This window comes from Hyperolius riggenbachi, chromosome 12 (genome assembly GCF_040937935.1).
Source record: "Hyperolius riggenbachi isolate aHypRig1 chromosome 12, aHypRig1.pri, whole genome shotgun sequence".
Lineage (NCBI taxonomy): Eukaryota > Metazoa > Chordata > Amphibia > Anura > Hyperoliidae > Hyperolius > Hyperolius riggenbachi.
This window is the reverse complement of record NC_090657.1, coordinates 4164391-4182245: the sequence shown is the minus strand read 5'-3', so window position 1 is coordinate 4182245 and position 17855 is coordinate 4164391. Positions and strand designations below refer to the sequence as shown.

The 17855-nt window shown below is 46.7% G+C and overlaps 1 protein-coding gene across 1 annotated transcript in view; it reads left to right on the top strand.

Annotated features, from left to right (window-relative positions):
• Positions 1-17855, top strand: part of LOC137541989 (alpha-N-acetylgalactosaminide alpha-2,6-sialyltransferase 1-like) — a 218487-nt gene that overhangs the window by 150464 nt on the left and 50168 nt on the right. Inside the window, exon 6 of the mRNA XM_068263568.1 lies at positions 16091-16180. Coding sequence (XP_068119669.1) covers positions 16091-16180 — 90 coding nt within the window. The remainder of the gene's footprint in view (positions 1-16090; positions 16181-17855) is intronic.

Below are 17855 nucleotides of genomic sequence, written 5' to 3'. Positions count from 1 at the left end.
CCCAAAACTCTGTAAGCTTCCATAATAGCTAACCTAATCCAATTAGCTATAGTAGATTTAGAAGCTCTCTGTCCTACAGTTTTCCCTGCAAATAAAACAAATAAGGAATCTGTCTTCCTGACCTCTGAAGTTCTGCTCAGGTATTCCAGAACATGTCTTCTTTTTTTTTAATTCAAAATTTTTTTATTAAAGTATTTTTAACATACACTCTTGAAATTTTAAGCAAACATATGTTGCAATTTAGAACACAGTCACAGTAAACTTAAGCTTATAGACATGGAGGATAACATACTCTTAAACATATGCTTCTGGCCTTGCCAACATACAGTAGAGTCTTGACAGCAATCCTCCTGCAGGAAAAGTTCCTCAGCCAGTTATGCCAAGGAGTTTTTAAATGTAAGACTTCCAGAGTAACCAATGATGCTTGAGAGAGTAGTCTGTACCATTGTATTTATAGCTGTTCATATATTTGAACTTAAACATAAACAAAACACATTAACAAGAACTAACTTGCATACTGTATGTTCACTTCCTATTCCCTTACCAGTATTTTTTATACATAACTAGGTTATTTGGGGGATACTTGAGTACTGTGGGTCAGCTTTCTGTAGCCTAGTTGTCTTAGTTTATAGCTCGATTTTAGGTTTGTATTTAGTTTTTACCTGTTCCATCTTACCCTATCCCTGCTATCCGGAGCCCCTAGAGTACTTATGGTTAAAGGGAACCAGAGAGGAACGGGGGGTTGAAAAAAGAAAATGATTTTATACATACCTGGTAAAATATAGAGAAACCGAGAGCCCAATATAGTGTAGTATGTTAAAACATAAACGAAGTAAGGCAAATCAGTGAGAAGAATATACTCACAAACGTGGGTTACCACACAGGCAACCACTGTATAAGCAGGTGAGGAGATTAGACCTGTCCTCACTCAGGGCTAAGAAGTCGCTCTCTGTAGATGAGAAAAAGGGGTAGATCACCCCTCCACCAGGGGTGGACACGATTTTGCAGTAGGAGAACAGAGGCGCCAGCAGAATAAAAGTGGATAAAACCTTTAAAATTTGCTTGGAGGAAGTGGTGGACTTACCTCCATAAAGCAGACACGAAAGACTGTCTGAAAAGTAGCAATCACATTTATTATATGGTAATAATCAGGCAATAAAGTGGGGACAAAACAGAATTCCAGCAGTAGCAGGTGAGGCGCTACACCTGCTACTGCTGGAATTCTGTTTTGTCCCCACTTTATTGCCTGATGAAGCGGGCTCGGCCTGCGAAACGCGTTGCACTTTTGGGGTACCATATAATAAATGTGATTGCTACTTTTCAGACAGTCTTTCGTGTCTGCTTTATGGAGGTAAGTCCACCACTTCCTCCAAGCAAATTTTAAAGGTTTTATCCACTTTTATTCTGCTGGCGCCTCTGTTCTCCTACTGCATTATACATACCTGGGGCTTCTTCCAGCTCCATAAGCCTGAATCGCTCCCACGCCGCCGTCCTCAGCTTCCTGGATCCGCCGGTACCGGGCCCGTCACTTCCGGCGGACGCGGCCAATTGTCCGCATCACAGGGGCTCCCTCCATACATGTACGCATGCAGCAGCGCAGTAAGCAGCCACATGCGTATCTGTATGGAGAGAGAGCACCCTGTAATGCGGAGAATTGGCCGCGTCCGCCGGCCGACTTGCCGACTCGCGGCAATGACGGGACCCGGTGGCGGCGGATCCAGGCAGCGGAGGACGGCGGCGTGGGAGCGATCCGTGCGTATGGGGCTGGAGGAAGCCCCAGGTATGTATATTGAATCCTCTCTGGTTCCCTTTAAGACAGTTTTATCTGATATTTAATAGAACATGTCTTCTAACATCTAATGAGTGAAAAATTACTCAAAGTAGGCAAAATAATATCCTGCGACCTGTGAAACCTAGACATAACTTTTCGACAAAACTTTGGATCCGTCTGTAACACTAATGTAGCCTGAAAAGCCTAAAAAAAATAAGGACTTTTCATAGACAAAGCCTGTAGCTCACTAACCCTTCTGGCTGTAGTGATGGCTACTAAAAATACCGTTTTTAATGTAAGACATTTAAAAGAACTGTCCCCTAGTGGCTCAAAAGGACCTTTGGACAGTCCCTCTAATACTACCGATAAATCCCAAGGAGAAACGTATGACTTGTAAACTGGAAGTTTCCTAGAAAGAATCTTCAGAAATCTCACTATCAAAGAAGAAGAAGACAAGGGGATACCTGAAAAAGCAGATAAGGTAGCAATCTGCACCCTAAGCGTACTTACAGAAATATTTTTATGCCAACCGTCCTGAAGAATATCCAGGACTGCTGGACTGACAAGATATCAATCTTAGAGCCAGATAACCAAAGATGGAAAGTCTTCCAGTATTTCAGATAGATCCTTCTAGTAACTTCTTTATGGCTACTAATCAGTGTAGAGGCCGCCTTGTCAGATACTCCCAACTTTTAGAGTAAGGCTAATTCAGGATCCAGACTAACAGATTCAATCTGTCTGGATGCGCATGCCACAGGTTCCCTTGCAGCAGTAGATCTGGCCTGCGAGGAAGTCTCCAAGGGTCTTCTGATGCTAACCTCCTGAGAGCTGAAAACCAGCTCCTTCTCGGCCACCAAGGTGCAATCAAAATCATCCAATTTTGACAACCTCTCCATTTGCTGATGACCGCCGGAATCAAATTGAGAGGAGGTAATGCATACAGAAGTGGGAAGTTCCACTCCTGAATGAATGCAGTCACCCCCAGATTATGCTCTCTTGGATTGAGGGAGAAGAAACTCTGAATCTGGGCATGGTCTTCTGTTGCGAACAGATCAATTGATTGTGTTCCCCATCGTTTTGTGATGTCTGCGAACACCTCCTTGTTTAGAGACCATTCTGATAACAGAATCCTGCTTCTGCTCAGTTTGTCTGCCTCTATATTGAGTGTTCCCTTGAGATGAACAGCTCTCAAGGATAACACATTCTTTTCTGCCCAGGACAAGTTCTCCACTTCCTCCTGCAACAACAGGGATCTCATGCCTCCCTGTTTGTTGATAAACGCTACTGCCGTAATGTTGTCTGACTGGATGAGAACATTGGACTGTGACTGCAAGTCGTCCAAATACGGAATGATTAAATTTAATTGTTCTCTTAACGGAATTAATGCTTCTCCCAGAATTTTTGTGAACATTCTTGGGGCAGAAGTGATCCCAAACAAGAGTCAAACAGACCGGTAGTGTTCTACCATCCCATTTATTCTTACTGCAAATCTTAGGAACTTTTGTGATTTTTGGTGAATCAGCACATGCCAATATGCATCTCTTAGATCCAGAGATGCCATAAAGGCCTCTGGAAACAGTAACTCCCTTACAGAAAAAATGGATTCCATCTGAAACATTTTTTTTTCATAAATGGATTCAGGCTTTTTAGGTTCAGAATCAGGCGAAACTTGCCTGGCTGCTTTTTTACTACAAAAATAGTTGAATAAAAACCCTGTTTTTGTTCTTTTACTGGCACAGGATGAATTACATTCTGTTTTAGTATGTTTTGCAATATGCTCAAAATCTCTGGAACCAGAGTGGGATCTCTTGGGGCCTTTGATACCACAAATCTTGACGGAGGAGGAAGGGCAAACTATTTGGAAACCAAACCTTATTGTCTGGCGAATAAATGGATTTTTTGCCACTTTTGCCCACCTGAGTGAGAAGAATCTTAGCCTTTCCCCCACCGCCTGACACAAGTCATTGGGATTTTGACTGGGTCTCCGGAGCTTTAGACTTAAAGCCCCCTTTCCTGGACTTGTCAAAAGTCCATCTCCTGCCTTTACTTTGATCCTTAGAGGCATCCTTTTGATCACCCCTTGGCTTTCAAAAAAAACTTTTTGGTTACAACCGTCTTCTGTTTTTTAGGAAAAACTTTTTTTTATTCGATGTTCTTTCCAAAGCTGAATCCAGCTCTGGACCAAACAACAATTCACCTGAAAAGGGACACCACACAGCCTGTTTTTGGATGAGATATTACCATCCCATGTTTTAAGCCAGAGGGCTCTACGAGAAACATTAATTAGAGCAATGGACCTGGCTGTAAACCTAATTGCTTCAGCAGAAGCATCTGCTAAATATGCAGCAGCCTTAGTCAGGATAGCAATAGAGTTTAATAACTGCTCAACAGGTGCACCAGCCAGTGTGTTAGCTTTGAGCTGATTAATCCACAGCCCCAAAGCTCTGACCATACATGTAGAGGCAACAGCCGACCTAAACATAGCTGCACCAGCCTCCCAAGACCTTTTCAAATAAGCATCCACTTTTTTATCAAGTGAATCTTTTAGGTCCCCAAGATCCTCAAATGCCAAGTCCCCTTGTTTAGTCACCTGGGAAAATGGGGCATCCAATTTAGGACATTTACCGCACAAGGCCGAATCTTCTGCAGTAAAAGGAAAACATCTTTTAATAGCTTTAGACAACAGTAATCTTTTTTCTGGCTCTTTCCATTCTTTTATATACCTTTATATAATTGATCATGAATAGACAAACTAGTCACCACATCCTTACCCAACTCTAAGGAGTCATTAATGGCAGCAATCAATGCCTCTGTATCTTCACTACAAAATGTTAGCTTTGAAACAGACTCAGATTCTATTTCTCTAGCGTCTGAATCCTCAGAACTAGCTGCTACTTCAGCCTGACTAACATCAACCTCAGTCACAGATACTCCAGATACAGCAGCCTGAGAGGTAGATGGATTAGCATTCAATAATGAGGACTTAAATGATTCCAATGAAGCATTCATCTCCTCTCTAAAGGATCTCAATGTATCCTGAACAGAGTGACCCGGCTCTTCCCCCATAACCCTCTCTATGCACAGTTGACAGCATTAGGGTAACATAAGTTTAAAATTGCACAAAGGGCATCTCTTATAAGTGTGTGTGTGTGTGTGGGGGGGGGGGGGGGGGGGGGGCTAGGCCTATCTGCAGTAGCAGCCTCAGTAGTTTTGCCTGCAAACAAAACAAAACAACAAGGTATGAAACCTTGCACATAACTGTAGCACATTCAGCCCAGAAAGAGAAGCCATTATCTCACCTTCTGGGTGGCCTGGTTGCTCTCAATCCTTTCAGCATCTGACATGCTTCCAACTGACACATCCAGCTCAGAAAAAACACCCTACAAGCAAAAAGTGCTACACAGGCTCGCACGGCCTCCCCTTTAAACGTATCTGGTCTGCCGTGATTGGATAAGGGGCGGACCGGAAGTTAGGAGGGAGTCCCAAGCCAGCCCCTATAAATTACTACATCCGGCATACCCACCAGAAACTACGCATCAGACGTGGCCACGCATCTCAATGGCCGCCATGCAGTCCGCACTGCACGTGGCTGTTCGCTGGCTTACCTCCGTCCTGCCCGCTCCAAAGTAAGGCCGCCAAGGGGAACCCACGCCTTCCGCACTTGCTCTCCCTGGAAGCGGGAGAGAAAGGTAGGCAAACCCCAGGAAAGCTCCAGCCTGGGGCGCATGGCCAGACTGCCTCAGTACTGCAGTCTCAGCCACCCAGAAGGATCCACCTGCAGCCCAGCACACAGGCTTCACCCAGAGGGGAGATGCCGACCTGCCTGGACGTAGTGTTGGGCGAACAGTGTTCGCCACTGTTCGGGTTCTGCAGAACATCACCCTGTTCGGGTGATGTTCGAGTTCGGCCGAACACCTGATGGTGTTCGGCCTTTTAAGTTTGGGTTCGGCCCGAACTATTGAATGGCCGCCGACAGGGCCGAACAGGGCCCCTGTTCGGCCGAACAGGGCCCTGTTCGCCCGAACATGCCGCAATAAGGCCCCCCTATGGGGTCGCAGGCATAAGGGGGGAGCATGCCCCGATCGCGGGGGGGGGGTCGGAAATTCCCCCCCCACCCCCTCCGCTAGCGCTCCCCCCTCTGCCCGCTTCCCCATACAAAAGTTTAAGGAAAGTACCTGCGGTAGTGGATGGCCTGGCAGTGGCACTGTGGAGTGAGGAGGAGGAGTCCGGAGAGTGACGCGTTGAGGGAGGCCGGGCAGCGGGCGTGAGGTCAGAGAAAGGGCGGAAGTACCACAAGGGTACTACCGCTGAACCGCCCGCTGCCCGGCCTCCCTCAACACGTCACTCTCCGGACTCCTCCTCCTCACTCCACAGTGCCACTGCCAGGCCATCCACTACCACAGGTACTTTCCTGAAACTTTTGTATGGGGAAGCGGGCAGAGGGGGGAGCGCTAGCGGAGGGGGTGGGGGGAATTTCCGACCCCCCCCGCGATCGGGGCATGCTCCCCCCTTATGCCTGCGACCCCATAGGGCCCCCAAAAGCGGGATGTTCGGGAAGTTCGGGGTTCGGCCCGAACATGCCGAACATCTCGGCCATGTTCGGCGAACTTTCCCGAACCCGAACATCCAGGTGTTCGCCCATCGGCTGGACGCAGGAACAAACAGCACTGAGGGTGGACTAACCATGTGTTTTTTTATAGGGGAGGTGCTGAATGTTCCTGTGCCTGAAAGGTCGATGTCTTACCTTTGCCCTGAAGGATTGTAGGAAAAAATGGTCTTACCTTGGAAAGGAAACTCACAGAGGTATTAATACAAAAAGTTCAATTTTATTATGCAACAGCACCAGGATCGTCATTACCACTGCTCTAGGCATGTAATTTGAACTAAGAAAGTGGCTTATGCCATAAAACACGTTGTCCATAGTGTGCAGGGCTGGATTTAATGTTATGCACTGTAGGCACATGCCTACAGGCGGCTTACATTGCAGAGGTGGGTCCCCTCCTCAGAATAACCCTGACTGTATGCAGAACAGAGACCCCGACTGTGTTCAGAGCAGAGAGCAAATAAGCATACACAAGTCATACTTACCTTCCATGTAGTCTACTCCTCAGTGTCTTTCTCCTTTCCTGTGTTCTGTTTGTTCACTGTGATGAAGTGAATTTTCCGTCCTCCATTTTGAAAATGGCCATTACCCCATAACAGCTTTCTGGTCAGCACACAGTTAAACTGTAACATCGCCCACTTGAGCCATAGGGAAACATGGACATTACCTGGAACATCAGTTTTCCTCTCAGCTATAACTGACAGCAACTGATATTTTACTGAGAGCAACTGATATATTTCAGATCTGACAAAATATTGTCAGAACTGGAAGGGATTATTGTCAGAAGAAAATGGTGAGCTTCTGAGAGGAACTGATGGCAAGGTAACTATGCAATGTTCATTTGAAGTTACTTCATGTGTTTATTTTAAATATTTTTACTCAGTACAGGTTCTCTTTAACAAAGAGACAAACCCCTCCACCTTTTTTCCCTGTTCTATCCCTCCTAAACACATTGTATCCTTTTAAATTAGCTATCCAGTCATGGCTTTCATCCATCCATGTCTCAGTTATTCCCACAATGTCATAGCCTTTGTCATTCAGAATGAACTCTAGTTCGTCTATTTTATTTGCAAGGCTCCGAGCATTGGTTACCATGCACTCTATATTTTTACCACCACATTTACCAATTTTGTTTACCTGAAATGGGCTACTTGAAGTTTTACCATCCTCCTTAATCTTTACACTGTCCCCACCCCCCTCTCCACCCCCCTTAATGTTAGGCTCCCACTGTCTTTTTACCTTATCTTGTCTACATATTGAGACTTTATCCTCCCGCCTCCCCCCAGATCCCGCCTCCCCTCCAGAGGGAGTAGGGTGTGCCCCTTCCTCTGCATCATGTCCCCTCCCCCCACATCATGTCACCTCCCCCTGCATCATTTCCCCACCCCCCTCTCCACCCCCCATAATGTTAGGCTCCCACTGTCTTTTTACCTTATCTTGTCTACATATTGAGACTTACCCCTTACCCCGCACAGGTTTACTGGGAGAAATCCAGATAGCTACTATCCGGATCTCATCCGGATCGGATTTGAGCATCCCTGCCAGTCAGGCCTCCAGACAGTCTCAGGAAGTCTGCACACCAGGCCTCCAGCAAGAGCCTCAGTCCCAACACCAGGCCTCCAGCCTCAGCCCACCAAAGAAAAAAAAATGGGCATACTTTGGGAGCGTGGCCTGTGTTGAGGGGCGGAGTTTAGGGCAATAGCACGTCAGAGCCTACAAGCTCCAGAGGTGTAAATCCAGCCCTGATAGTGTGTAATAAAATTGAACTTTTTGTACTAATACCTCTGTGAGCTTCCTTTCCAAGGTAGGGCCATTATTATTTTCCATCTCGTATCTAGAGTTCTAGAATCTTCCTTTATTGGAGCACCTCCTAGTTTTTCTAGTGTACATTATAATAATACAATTTTTTTTCTTTTAACCAGTTCACCCCCAAGGGTTTTTACCCTAATGGACCAGAGCAATTTTCACGTGTCAGTGCTCCTCTCATTTATTCCATAATAACTTTATTACTACTTATCACAAGAAAATTATCTGTACCTCAGTTTTTTTGGACGCCAATTAGGCTTTCTGTGGGTAGTACATTTAGCTAAGAATATTATTTATTCTAAATGCATTTTAATGGGAAAAAGAAGAAAATGGTAAAAAATTCATTATTTCTCAAATTTTGGCCATTATAGTTTTAAAATTAAACATTCTCCTCTGAATAAAACCAACACATTTTATTTGCCCAGTTGTCCCAATTATAAAACTGTTTAAATGTTGTCCTTATCACGATGTATGGCGACAATATATTATTTTGAAATATAGGTGTTATTTTTCTGTTTTTTTTTTTTGTCCGGTCCATAGTTACAAGCCCCTATGTAATAAAGTAAAAGTCACTTTCCCTCATAAAATATAGATTAAAAGGCAACTAAGGCAGCTATGTATGTATTTTTTTGAACAGTTTTTTTTTATAAGTGTTTTTTTGGGGGGAGGAGGGGGGGGGCTTTGGTAATGTAAGTTATTAATTTCATTAGTATGTATGTGCCGGTATGTGTAAATTTACTTTTTGGCCACAAGATGGTGCTAGTGAACACTCCACCATTATAGGAAGTGTTCACTTTTTTTTCTTCATCATTTAACTACACTGTGACTGTTTCCGGTTTTATGAATGGACATGGCCGCTGATCACAGTCACGTCCATTCATTCCAGGCATTGCAATTGGGTAGAGGACCGCAAGGGCCTCTTCCCCAATCGCTGAACATGGAATCCCAATGGAAATGGCGGCAGGAGCGGCATGCACACGAGCGGAGCAGCGGTTGAGGCGCGCAGTATATTAAAATATCATGTTGCCGTTAACAGGCTCAAACATGACTTTTTAATACGATACAATGTCGTAAAATTTTTCTTAATTCTCACATCCACTGTGGATGCTTGTATACATTTATGACACAGTCTTGATCAGGGCAATTGTGTATAAATCAGTGAATAGGTTTGATTTTAACAAAGGGAATATTGCATCATGCATGTAAATCTCCAATGGTTGTGTCCATGTAGTGCACGCCCCCTACTTGAATATGCATGAGGAGTATCAACAGTTTACTTGTGGGGAGGAGAACTGTACTGGCCACATAGCGTATTGGCGTGGCTGCTGCTGAGAGGGGATTCGCCGGTGAGCCACTCAATCTGATTAAAAAGCTCTTGTAGTGCGAATCAGCCCCAAGATTGTATAAAACCTCTCCCGACACTACCCACCCTCCAAGTCCCTTGCTCTATAGTCTCCACCCACCTCCAAGAATGCCTTCATTTTAATTTGGGTTGACATCAAGAATATGTGGTCTAAGTTTAGTAACTGTTGTTTCAAAACTGTATGAGTGGCAGCATATTGATGATACCTAAATTTTGATTGGCTGTTTTTAGCTCTGCCCACTTTTGAGCACACCTAAAAATTCACATTTAATTTGGGTTATCAAAAATAGATGGTCCAGGTTAGGTGATTGTAGTTCCAAAAAACGGTACCGGTGACAATGTGTAACGATTGGTGTCAGCACACAGAGATAATCTGATTATTGATGATCTGCAGAATCATTAACAATACAGATGTATACCTGAGTATGGATGATCTGCAGAATCACCAATAATACAAGTATGACTAACCTCTGGACACCTAATGAAGTGTAAGTGTTTGGTGCAACTGTAGGCTATCTGCCATGGGGCGGGAGACACAGATAACTTTGGCCAGAGACCACCTGAGGAGCAGGTGGCCCTCGGCTGTGCAGGGACTATCTCCTTAAGAGAGGGGGTAGAGATAATATGGCAGCCAGTGATTCCCTGGTAAACTGAGAATCAGACTGAACTGCAGCCAGGGGACTCCTATGGAATAGAGGCCACTGGCTGCACTGCAGGAAGGACTCTCTGAGGAGCAAGAGGTCCTTGCAGCTAACTGACACTTGATGGAATAGTGTCACAGGTAGTACAGACAGACTGAACACTCGAGGGATGAGTGACAGCCAGAAGGGTCGAGCAAGCCAGGTCGGCAACACACGAGCAGATAAGGTACAAAGGCAGAAGGCTGATTCGGTAACTGGGTACAGGCAAGGTTTGGCAACTGGTAGGCAGATAGCCAGAGGTACCGAATCAGAAAGCAAGAGAGAGGTCGACAGAGCAAATGGTCATAACAGATATAGAGCACAATCCTAGTCTGGGGTGTGAGGTCCTTGGTCTCGAAACCCGGGAACTAGTGTAAGGAATAACCCAGTATCCTATGCTTGGGTGTGAGGTCCTTGGTCTCAACACCCTGGAACTGGTCTAAAGAATAACACAGCGATGTCACAGTAATCCTAAGCTTGGGTGTGAGGTCCTTGGTCTCAACACCCCGGAACTGGTCTAAAGTATAACACAGCAATAACACAGTAATCCTAAGCTTGGGTGTGAGGTCCTTGGTCTCAACACCCCGGAACTGGTCTAAAGTATAACACAGTAAATAACAAGAGCGTAATCTGGCTAAGTGTGAATTCCCAGGTCCACCTGTTTCTAACACACTGTAGGATCTGACTGAGGTCTGAGTGCTCACACGTAAGTATTCGCAACGGCAGACAACCAGCAACTTACAAGCAAGATCTATATATACTACAGCGCTCCTCAGTGCCGCCCCCAGCCACTCAGCCAATCAGGAGTTCCGCTGGGATCAGCTGATCGTCCTGATCAGCTGATCCCTCTCCTCCTGGCATAAAGGTACTGTCTTCTGGCGCGCGTATGCATAGCTCTCCGTCTGTGTGCACTAGAAGGGCCAGGCAAACCAGACACATGTTGCTGTGCGGAAACCGCCGGTCTGAACGCGGAGACAGCCGCCCCACCGCCAGATCGCTATTCATTACACAGTGTTAAGAAAATTGCTAAATTGTGATTGACTGGGGTTTTGTTTTTTTTTAGCTCCGACCACTTTTGGGCATTCCTGAAAAAAAGCACATGTAATAATCAGTGTGTAAGCAACAAAACGGATCTCTGTTTATATGGTGGTCTGCAGTATCACCAATAATACAGATGCTATACCTGATTATGTGGTGATCTGCAGAATCACCAATAATGCAAGTATAGATACAAGACGTGATAGCTCGTGTGCAGGTAGTGCTTGGTGTAGTGATGGGCGAACAGTGTTCGCCACTGTTCGGGTTCGCCCGGATTTTGGCCTGTTCGGGTTCGGTTCGTCACCCCTCGAACACCTCATGGTGTTCGGGAGGGTGCTCGGGCACGCTGCCCGAACCCGAACAGGCCTTCTTTGTTCGGCCGAACACAGCCGTGTCCGGCCGAACATAGCCCCCTATAGGGTCCCATCATAAAGGGGGAGCATGCCCCAAGCGCGGGGGGGGGGTCGGAAATGCCCTCCACCCCTCCCCGCTAAGCTCTCCCTTTTGCCGGTTCCCTATAATGTTAAATTTAAGCCCCCCAAAAGTACCTGAGGAGGAGGGCAGGAAGCGGGCAGCCAGAGATGCTAGGCGCTAGTACCATCTGGTACTTCTGCCCTCTCTTGACGCACTTCCTGTTTACATTTGAAAAAAGGGAGAGCTTAGCGGGGAGGGGCATTTCCTACTCCTCCCCCCTGCGCTCGGGGCACGCTCTCCCTTTATGCTGAGACCCTATAGGGGCCCCAAAGGGACATGTTCGGGTTGGGTTCGGGGTTCGGCTCGAACATGCCGCACATCAGGGGCATGTTCGGCCGAACCACACTGAACCCGAACATCCAGATGATCGCCCAACACTAGCTTGGTGCAACAGTAGGTACTGGTAGATTTGACTAGACCTCACCAGAGGAGCTGGTGGGCACTATCAGTACAGAGAGTACCTCACCAGTGACGAGGGCTCACTGGTGAGTAGAGAGGTCAGGCTAATCGAGTTGGCAACAGACAGGTAGATACGGTACAAAATCAGAAGGCAGAGAAGAAACGGTTAACAGGCAGAGTCGGCAGCAATATCAGATGGGCAAAGGTACAGAATCACTGAGAGGAAGAATAGTCAGGAAGAGCACGGCCGGCCTTTGACCTGTGCGACCGGAGCGGTCGCACAGGGCGCCGGCCTCCAAGGGGCGCATGTGCAGAGGTTTCTATTCCCCTCACTCGCGGCTCCCTCCGATCTCCGGCACTCACTGTCAGCCCTGTTCAGCTGTGGGTGAATCGGCAGCTGTGATGACAGAGGGAGCCCAGTGGTGGCGCTGTGTATCTCAAATACAGGAAGTGCTTTCCTGAATGAGCACTTCCTGTATTTGAAGTATACAGCGGCTTCCCTCGCTCTGCCATCAATGCTGCTGGACCACCCACCGCTGAACTACATGGCTGGCAGTCTGAGTGCCGGGGATGGAGGGAGCCACCACAGAGGGGAACTTGTTGCAGCCCACAGGTCTGTGTGACAAGAGCACATCGCCCAGCTCCCACAGAGTGCCAGCAAACTGCAAGCAAGGGGGACAGCAGAGAGGCAGGTCAGTCACTCAGGGGGCTCTACATAGATCAAAATGCAGCCTTAATGGACCGGACTTTGTGCAGCACACACACACTCACTCACTCACTCACTCTCTGTCTCTCTTCCCCCTCTCTCTACTCCTACCATCCATCCCTATATCTGTCTGTCTCTCTACTCCTCCCATCCATCCATCCATCCATCCATATATATCTGTCTCTCTCTCTACTCCTCCCATCCATCCATCCATCCATCCATCCATCCATCCATCTATATCTGTCTCTCTCTCTCTCTCTCTCTCCCCAAACATACATCCATCCCTATAGCTCTGTCTCTCTCTCTCATATATGTCCCTAGATTATCTATTCCTATATCCTGTCTGTCTGTCTATCTATCTATCTATCTATCTATCCATCCATCCCTCTCTCTCACCCTCCCCCCCCCCCTATGTTTTTCTCTCTTTTTCTCCCTCCTATCCCTCCTTCCCTATATCTGTCTGTCTCTCTCGTCCTCTCTCTTTCCTCCTCTCTCTGTCTCTCCCTCCTCTCTCTGTCTCTCCCTCCTCTCTCTGTCTCTCCCTTCTCTCTCTGTCTCTCCCTTCTCTCTCTGTCTCTCCCTTCTCTCTCTGTCTCTCCCTCCTCTCTCTCTGTCTCTCCCTCCTCTCTCTCTCTCTGTCTCTCCCTCCTCTCTCTGTCTCTCCCTCCTCTCTCTGTCTCTCCCTCCTCTCTCTGTCTCTCTTACCTCCTCTCTGTCTCTCTTTCCTCCCCTCTGTCTCTCTTTCCTCCCCTCTGTCTCTCTTTCCTCCCCTCTGTCTCTCTTTCCTCCCCTCTGTCTCTCTTTCCTCCCCTCTGTCTCTCTCTCCTCCCCTCTGTCTCTCTCTCCTCCCCTCTGTCTCTCTCTCCTCCCCTCTGTCTCTATCTCCTCCCCTCTGTCTCTATCTCTCCTCTCTCTTTCCTCCCCTCTGTCTCTCTTTCCTCCCCTCTGTCTCTTTCCTCCCCTCTGTCTCTTTCCTCCCCTCTGTCTCTTTCCTCCCCTCTGTCTCTCTTTCCTCCCCTCTGTCTCTCTTTCCTCCCCTCTGTCTCTCTTTCCTCCCCTCTGTCTCTCTTCCCTCCCCTCTGTCTCTCTTTCCTCCCCTCTGTCTCTCTTTCCTCCCCTCTGTCTCTCTTTCCTCCCCTCTGTCTCTCTTTCCTCCTCTCTGTCTCTCTTTCCTCCTCTCTGTCTCTCTCTCTCCTCTCTCTGTCTCTCTCTCTCCTCTCTCTGTCTCTCTCTCTCCTCTCTCTGTCTCTCTCTCTCCTCTCTCTCTCTCTCTCCTCTCTCTGTCTCTGTCTCTCTCTCTCTCCTCTCTCTGTCTCTCTCCTCTCTCTGTCTCTCTCTCTCTCTCTCCTCTCTCTGTCTCTGTCTCTCTCCTCCTCCTCTCTCTGTCTCTGTCTCTCTCCTCCTCCTCTCTCTGTCTCTCTCCTCCTCCTCTCTCTGTCTCTGTCTCTCTCCTCCTCCTCTCTCTGTCTCTGTCTCTCTCCGCCTCCTCTCTCTGTCTCTGTCTCTCTCCGCCTCCTCTCTCTGTCTCTCTCCTCCTCCTCTCTCTGTCTCTCTCCTCCTCTCTCTGTCTCTCTCCTCCTCCTCTCTCTGTCTCTCTCCTCCTCCTCTCTCTGTCTCTGTCTCTCTCCTCCTCCTCTCTCTGTCTCTGTCTCTCTCCTCCTCCTCTCTCTGTCTCTGTCTCTCTCCTCCTCCTCTCTCTGTCTCTGTCTCACTCACTCACTCACTCTCACTCTCAATGTATATATATTTGTCTGTCTGTCCATCCCAATATTACCTATTCCTTGTGTGTGTGTGTGTGTGTGTGTGTGTGTGTGTGTGTGTGTGTGTGTGTGTGTGTGTGTGTGTGTGTGTAGGATGAGGGGGGGGGGGGGGGCACCATAATCTGGCTTCGCTCAGGGCGCTGTAAAACCTAAGGCCGGCCCTGAGGAAGAGCCTAGAGTCATACACAGATAATCAATAACACACTCAATAATACTAACTATAGATAGATGTATATCGCTAACACTGCATATACATCTATCATCAGCAGGAACCTGACTAGGTCTGAGTACTAACACGGAGCATTCGCAACAGCAGACAAGTTGCGAGTGACTCCTCAGCTCTTTTGAAGCTGAGGAGTCCCTGAGGCACGCCCCCTGCCGCCCAGCCAATCAGAAGCGGCAGGTGCCTCCAGTGACGTCAGCCGACCCATAGGTCAGCTGATGCGCCTCTTCCCGGAATGAAGGTCGCGGCGATGCACGCGCGCATGCTCTATTGCGACCTTGTGGGAAGCAGACAAATCCGTCCTCGGCGTGCTAGACGCCCGAGGCACGGGTGCCTGATCGGGGAGGGAGACGGAGTCAGCTGCGGTGGCGACGCTGTTCGCCGCAGCTGTCCCACTATTCATTACAGCACATAGGAATTTGGGCTGACATCAGGAATAACTAGTCCAAGTATAGTGACTATCCCCAATGCTGTACAAATGTCAGCGATTAGAACATTTTCCATGTCAAAGACAAGGGTGAAACCGTTTTTCTGGGTGGTCTGCCCCAGGGGCACGGAGGGCGAGAGGTGAAGAAGTGTGGATTATTCAGGGCTCACATCCCTAAAACTGCAGGAGGAGCAGCATATTAAAAAACACAGCGGCCATCTTGGAAATTATAATTATAGGAGTAAAGCTTTAGAGAAGAATAAATAGCTAATAAAAGCAAGCTAAATACTAATATTCATTGTAAAATAATGTTAGGTACAAACGATACCATTTTCTGGAAGATTTATCAGCCAGATAGATTTTTCCAACACGTCCGATTTGAATTTTGATCAATTTTCCGATCAATTTCCATAGCAGTGAACATAAATCAAAAAAAAGTCAGAAATTGATCGAACATGCTAGAAAAAAATGGATCTGGCAGGTAAATCTGAAAGAAAACTATATTGTGCGTACCTGGCATAAAGGAAAGCCAAAAACAATCTGCATGGAGTTTGTTTGCGCTCTGTGTGTTTGTGTAGGTTTCCTCCAAGCTCTCGGCTTTCTATCATACATCCCAAAACTGATAACTTGTTTGGTATAAGACTATGACAAAGACATTAGATTACTAACTATGGCTAGGATTTGATTGTGAGCTCTTCTGGGGGGCAGCTGGTGAATCTGTAAAGCGCTGCAGAAGATGTCAGGGCTGTATAAATATATATACTGTACATTGAAAATTGACGAGCTATATATCTATCTTTTATCAATTGGAATGACCATTTACAATATCTCTTTCTTCAGGCTTCGCCCCCGAGATGACTTCGAGAAAGATTTTGACTTTAGGAAGTTATTCGTTGTCCATCCGGATTTTGCAAGGTATCTAAAGAACCGGTAAGTTCATCCAAATGTCTGAAGATATACAGTGGGTTGCAAAAGTATTCGACCCCCCCCCCCCCCCCCTTGAAGTTTTCCACATTTTGTCACATTACTGCAACAAACATGCATCAATTTTACTGGAATTCCACGTGAAAGACCAACACAAAGTGGTGTACATGTGAGAAGTGGAACGGAAATCATACATCATTCCAAACATTTTTTACAAATCAATAACTGCAAAGTGGGGTGTGCGTAATTATTCAGCCCCCCGAGTCAATACTTTGTAGAAGCACCTTTTGCTGCAATTACAGCTGCCAGTCTTTTAGGGTATGTCTCTACCAGCTTTGCACATCTAGAGACTGAAATCCTTGCCCATTCTTCTTTGCAAAAACAGCTCCAGCTCAGTCAGATTAGATGGACAGCGTTTGTGAACAGCAGTTTTCAGATCTTGCCACAGATTCTTGATTGGATTTAGATCTGGACTTTGACTGGGCCATTCTAACACATGGATATGTTCTGTTTTAAACCATTCCATTGTTGCCCTGGCTTTATGTTTATGGCCGTTGTCCTGCTGGAAGGTGAACCTCCGCCCCAGTCTCAAGTCTTTTGCAGTCTCCAAGAGGTTTTCTTCCAAGATTGCCCTGTATTTGGCTCCATCCATCTTCCCACCAACTCTGACCAGCTTCCCTGTCCCTGCTGAAGAGATGCACCCCCGAGCATGATGCTGCCACCACCATATTTGATAGTGGGGATGGTGTGTTCAGAGTGATGTGCAGTGTTAGTTTTCTGCCACACATAGCGTTTTGCATTTTGACCAAAAAGTTCCATTTTGGTCTCATCTGACCAGAGCACCTTCTTCCACATGATTGCTGTGTCCCCCACATGGCTTGTGGCAAACTGCAAACGGGACTTCTTATGCTTTCTGTTAACAATGCCTTTCTTCTTGCCACTCTTCCAGAAAGGCCAACTTTGTACAGTGCATGACTAATAGTTGACCTATGGACAGATTCCCCCACCTGAGTTGTAGATCTCTGCAGCTCGTCCAGAGTCACCATGGGCCTCTTGACTGCATTTCTGATCAGCACTCTCCTTGTTTGGCCTGTGAGTTTAGGTGGACGGCCTTGTCTTGGTAGGTTTACAGTTGTGCCATACTCCTTCCATTTCTGAATGATCGCTTGAACAGTGCTCCGTGGGATGTTCAAGGCTTTGGAAATATTTTTGTAGCCTAAGCCTGCTTTAAATTTCTCAATAACTTGATCCCTGACCTGTCTGGTGTGTTCTTTGGACTTCACGGTGTTGTTGCTCCCAATATTCTCTTAGACAACCTCTGAGGCCATAACAGAGCAGCTGTATTTGTACTGACATTAGATTACACACAGGTGCACTCTATTTAGTCATTAGCACTCATCAGGCAATGTCTATAGGCAACTGACTGCACTCAGATCAAAGGGGGCTGAATAATTATGCACACACCACTTTGCAGTTATTTATTTGTAAAAAATTTGTAAAAAATGTTTGGAATGATGTATGATTTTCGTTCCACTTCTCACATGTACACCACTTTGTGTTGGTCTTTCATGTGGAATTTCATGTGGAATTCCAATACAATTGATTCATGTTTGTGGCAGTAATGTGACCAAATGTGGAAAACTTCAAGGGGGCCGAATACTTTTGCAACCCATTGTAGATA